At 44.3% G+C, this 5,798-nt stretch overlaps 1 protein-coding gene across 1 annotated transcript in view; it reads right to left on the bottom strand.

The window, feature by feature from the left end:
- LOC115240009 (Krueppel homolog 1) overlaps window positions 1–5,798 on the bottom strand; it is a 114,928-nt gene that overhangs the window by 24,960 nt on the left and 84,170 nt on the right. Inside the window, exons 5-6 of the mRNA XM_029814930.1 lie at window positions 5,710–5,798; window positions 1,692–1,721 (exon numbers count right to left, since the gene is read on the bottom strand). The exon at window positions 5,710–5,798 is cut by the window's right edge and continues 5 nt beyond it. Coding sequence (XP_029670790.1) covers window positions 1,692–1,721; window positions 5,710–5,798 — 119 coding nt within the window. The remainder of the gene's footprint in view (window positions 1–1,691; window positions 1,722–5,709) is intronic.

Here is a 5,798-nt window from a genome sequence, read left to right as displayed (position 1 = left end):
TTTTTTTTATTCAAGGATATAATTTTATCGCAAAAAAATATAATCCTATTCAGTAATTTAATATTTACACTCATTTTCTCTTCATCCCTCTTCACAGTCCAATGTTTCCTTTTTCGGCGCAAAAAAAAATATGGACGACATATATATGCGATCAATAGAAATTAATATGCGTCGTTAGCTACCCCGTGACTCGTTCTTCATCGCCATCCCGTGTTATTAATTTATTTCCAAGAGTCGCGCGTTGTAAGCGTAATTCGTGTGTAACACGCGCACGCGAAAATCGGTCGCTGACGAATAATGCGAGGCGAGAATGAGGGAGAAAAAAAAAGCGAGTCTATCTAACGAGGGTTGTCGACGGAGCACCCTTCGTGTTGTGCCAATAGGAGACCCGGATCTGTCACGAACGCGTTCGACTAGGCGAGCGGAAAAAAGGAGCGCGAAGGGCGGTCGGTACAATGGGGGTACAAATCCCACCCTATCGGAAATGCCACGGGAATGATTTCATTAGTGTCCGCGCTGCTGATCGAGCATGGAGAAAAAAATAGGGAGAGAGCCATGGAGGCGGGGTAAAAATTTAACACCGCGGGGTGAGAGCAAAGAAGAACTCAAGGGGCGCGATCGGAAAATGGACTCGCGAAAATGAAGATTACACGAAGAAAAAATAGTTCTAAATGTAAAACTGTTCGAAATGACGTGAAAATTGCGATAAATGTTGAGATATTATATTCTCTAAAAGCGACATATATATCAAAAGAGATATTATTTAAAAGACGTATACGTGAGAGAAACCAAGATGAATGTGAAAATTGCTATGAAAGATATCGGACGAAAAAATCAAGAGACTGTACAAGATCTCGTAAGAGCGATCCGATTTACGAACCGTTCTGCCGCGAAAGGCCGTCTCACTTTTCTATTTTAATGCCGCAAAAGGGACAAAGAGCGAAAAGTCCTTCTGGAGATTCGCCAGCCGGTGATGTTTACCGACGAAAGAGAGAAAGAGAGAGAGAGGGAGAGGGAGAGAAAAAGAGAAAGAGAGTGAGAGACCGTATTGGGAATTCGAGACAGGAACTGAAAAGGATTTGGAGAGTAGAGTGTGAATCTTGCTTAATTAGAAGAACGGTCCGAAATTAAGAAGCGGTAATTAGCTGCGATCGACGGACATATGACTCTTCGGTGATACATCATCATACATCTCCATGACTGTTGCAATTCATGACTGCTGCGACATGAAACAATATCGAATTGCGTACTCATGATCGTGACACAGGAAAAAAAAAAGGAATAAGAGCCGGCTTGTAATCGTTTCACAATCTTCGCGACATGAGATCAATTAGGCAGCAATTCAGTCTATAACATATAATTTTACGCGACGCGTCGTTAATTAAATAGGTAACGTTTATCAGACGCATAAAAAATGCGAGACGCGTCAACATAATTTCGCGCTATAACGCTATCATAATTTCACGCGTTTCGAGAAAACCACGTAACTGGCAGCAATGCGTGTATATATTATAAATGTATGTCTGTGTGCATGTATGTGTCTTGCGCGAATTGATTATTATAATGAAAATTGAAGACCGCAATTTTACATGTGCGACGAACGCGCATGTAAACGCGCCGCGAAACGAGTTGAAATTACAGTCGAAAGGAATTCCCATGGGTTCTCCCATATATTGACCCGATCGTTTTACCTTTAATCGTTGCCATGGGTACTTCGAACACTGCGACAAAGAGACCAGCATGAAATAGAGATCAATCTGAATTAATGTGATACCAATAAATCGTCAGTCACAGGTTTAGATTTTCAAGAGTATATCAAGAGTATCGGTATTCATATACCGATCGTGTGTGCACGCTCTCGCGGAAGGAATGAAAGAAAAAAAAAAAAGAAACACTGCGTATAAATACCGCGAACATGGTAATTAATTAGCGCCCCGTATCGGTGAAAATACGACGCGATAAGCGGTTGAAAATCTCTCCCTCTCTCCCTTCCTCCCCGAACAAACAACGGATTTACATTTATTGCAGGCGATCAATCCGCGACGAACAACGATGGTGCGTGTAAAAAAAAAGGGGAAAAAAATCTGGCATCACAAAACGAGATACACAATCACCGCGCGGTTTTTACTACGGCAAGGGAGAGGGGTAAAACCCCTTGGCGAGAGAAAATAAATCTAATGTCTAACGAGTTTTTACCGAGCCGCGCGTCGGGGCAATTAAGAAGAGGGGCGGGGGAGGGTTCTGAGAGGGATGACGGGAAGACCCCGGAGGTGAGTCAGAAGAAGGTCGAAAGATACGCGAGGAAGGTCCACGAGACGGGAGTAAAGAGGGTTGTATCGTGTTGCACGACATTCATCCCTTGTGTGTACCGCTAAACTACGGATAAATACGAAGGCTGCGCGCCACGTGAAAGTGGCTGAGAAACACGAGAAAGAAAGAGAGCGAAGAGAGAGATCAGGGCCGGCTAAATTTGCAAAACTCTTAGCGAATCGTTTCGTAATTTTGTTTTCTAATTTACAGGCAAATTTACATCCCATTTCTCTCTCTCTCTCTCTCTCTCTCTCTCTCAATCATTCGGACGAATCTTTCGAAGCAAAAATCTCATAGCGAAGATAAAGGAGAAAACTCGTTCGCGAGAAATGTATTAGACGAGATCGAGCGAGATTCTATACCTTGATTAACGAGAAGGAAATTTCGATGCGGAGACACACTCTCTCGTCGATCGGCCATGCGGGATTTAGGATCGTGGGCGTATTAACCGGAGACATATCGCGGCGGTGTATCGTCGCGATGATCCGCCCCTGTTCCGAGCCGAGCGGGAAGAGGATAACAGTTAATAGGATACATGGAGAGAGGAGGAGGAAGAGAACGAGGTGGTGTGTAGGTACCATAGACGAGTTTCTATGCCCGGGCTACCGATCGTTCTCTATAATACATTTACGCTCCGGCCTATTATAATATTGTACTCCGGGTGTATTGTCTTTCTTAGAGCGGGATAATGTTTCGCCGACACGCCAGGCCTCGACCTGGAGCGTAACTCTTTCATTTCCCCTTACTCTCCGCCGTACTTCCGTGAGCCGTTTCTCTTTCCTCTTCGCTTTCTCTGCGTCTCGAACTCTCTCATATTTCGGTTGCTTCTCTCTTTTTCTTCCTTTTTTTCTCTCTCTCTTTTCTTTTTCTTTTTTTTTTTTTTTTTACAACGATCCATTAGCTATCGGGGTAGTAGCCGGCACGAGGAGAACGGGCGGCTAGGCGCGGTCTGGAAATAGCGAAAACAATTTCAAGAAATCTGCCCCGGCGAAAATTCGATTAGCCGCGGAAGATGGGCTCGAGCTCTCCATTTGTTTCGTTTCGTTTTATTTCCAGCGGGCGTACTCTGTTTCTGTCGCGCTCACGCCGGCGGCTTTTAATTACTTCGCCGCTCTCTCTCTCTCTCTCAGCGTTCTTCTCTCGTTCCTTTCCTTCTTCCGCGCCTTTCCCATTTCTTCCCGTAGCTTTTTTCCTCATTTAGCGCGAGTTATGTACGTGTACTCTGATATTTTTGCCAAAAGACTGGACAACGCGGCCGTTCTCGCTTGATGTATATGATTCGTTTAGCTCGATGCATATTTCGTATTAATATTTAATCTAGTTGCATTGATCTCACGCGCGTAAGTCTGCCATTCAGGAATAATTTCGCAAGGGGCGAGCCCTACCGCTGGAAAATTCATCAAGCTTCGTTCGTTATTCCAACAAACGAGGGATTAAATAACTCGACTGCAAAAAACATTCTCACTATTACGAGGATTATCGCGAGGCGCGTAAAAAAACAGCGGCAATGGGGTCGTCATTATGCGTCGTTTCATTCTTCATAACTGTACATTTTCAGAAAAGAAAAAAAAAAAAAATAATCGGACGGGGGTTTGTCGGTAAGACCAGGGACCGTCGGCGTGACTTCACGGCAGATTTATCGAGGTCGTGCGGGAAACGACGGAGGGGGATAATCTGAAAGCTTTAGCCGTGGATTAGGTTTCAATTAGAGGAGCCCGATAAGCCGGGTGTTAAAAGAACGATATTTATTACCGGGGCATCCCCAACGTGTGAACGGATTAAACACGCGTGAGCCTAGACGCGCCGCACCTGATTCCGCGATTCAAACCATTTGGAAAAATGACAACAATCTACATCCTAAATATACATGTTCGTTCACTTCTTATCAGCATTTAATTCCCCGAGGACTTCCCGACGTAATACTGTCATTTTCATTTTACAGTCAAGACAAATTTATTATTAAAAAATGCTATTTTACGAACTGTTATATAACACAGTCGGCATAATTAAGGGGGAGACGAGACTCGATGTCTTTTCTCGCGGCGGAGAAAACGAAGGAAGAGAAAAGGAGGAGATGCACGAAGGAGCGGAAAAAGAGCCTCGCGACAGATGCCTTCCCACGTTTTTTAGTTGAGACATGTGCCCGGCGCGGAAGGCGAAAGGGTTGAGAAATTCAGTTGCCGGTCGGGTGGGGCGGCGATGGCAAAAAAACTGCCCCACGATACAAGATTCCGCTGGTAATAGCTACGCGTCGCGATTCCACACGAGCGAGGGGTGAATTCGATTAACGGGCATGGGGGGTCGCGGTCTTTTTCCCAAATCAGAATGCGCGTTACTTTTTTGCATTTTTTTTTTTTTTGTATGTTTTTAATTACAAATTCTTTATTCAGAGTGGACTTCCTGCTTCTCTCTCTTTTTTTTTTTTTTTTTTTTTTTTAAACCTCTGGCCCTCTAATAACCGGTCGGTGGCACGCACCCTTGGCCACCGTGGAACCCGTACGTGTGTAAACAACGATTGTTCATTCACGACGACTCGTATGAGAAAATCCCAGCAGTCCGCGTCACTCATGACGTATTAAAGGGCTGTTTACCCCTTGTGACATCTTTGTTCACCAAATTTCTGTATGAGGATATCGTTTATTAGTCATGATCAGTTTCTTCAGATTCGGTTCTGCCTTGTTTCTATTTAATAATCGCTGAAATACATTTCTGTAAATTCTCCCAGATGATAATCTCTCTTCGGCTTTCTCGGATCGTGTAACGTTGATTTCATAATGATAAGCGATCGTATGATAATTCAGAGGCAAAAGCAAGCCCAAGCAAGCTGCGTAGGATCCCAAAGAAACTATTCAAAGCCACTCGCGCGATTTATTGTTATTGATAAAATAAATACGCTATTTACAATAGGAAGACTAGAATTGATGGCGCGATAATTTAGGTTGATAAATCTGAATGTTTTATTCTCAAGTTTGACGTTTGCCAGTTTTAAGCTCGACACGTCGGCTGCATCTCCGACAACTATTTTAACCTGCTCGAGACGCATCGATTATATAGGGAGCCCTCGAAACGGAACAAAGGAAACGGCGGATACACAAAGAGCGCTTAAACGGGAATCCATCTACAGAGAATATCGAGGCAAGCGTGAACCCACCACCACCATGTGCGTGCGTACGAGTAACTGAACGTGTCGCGCGAGAAAGAGTTAATGCAAGATTATCGATCGTTAGAGGAGCGATTAGCGAAAGTATTTACGCGTGGTTGTCGAAAAAGATCGATATCGATCGATCTCTTCCTCCTTCCATTTATTTTCAACCCATTCGGTTAATATACCGGCACCGCGTGAATTTTTAGCGAATTTTTGCGAATTTGGACGTCGGATTTGGTACATACATGACTGACCTTCGACGTATGAGTACGGAGGCTGGACTCCGTGGCAAAACCCTTGCCGCAGATGTTGCAGTGGAACGGCCGGTTCTTCGCCCGCTCCA

The sequence above is a fragment of the Formica exsecta genome, unplaced genomic scaffold, assembly GCF_003651465.1.
Source record: "Formica exsecta isolate Colony F162 unplaced genomic scaffold, ASM365146v1 scaffold4, whole genome shotgun sequence".
In the NCBI taxonomy this organism is placed as follows: Eukaryota; Metazoa; Arthropoda; class Insecta; order Hymenoptera; family Formicidae; genus Formica; species Formica exsecta.
Note: the sequence above shows the minus strand (reverse complement) of the source record. Positions and strands in the feature narration are given on the sequence as shown.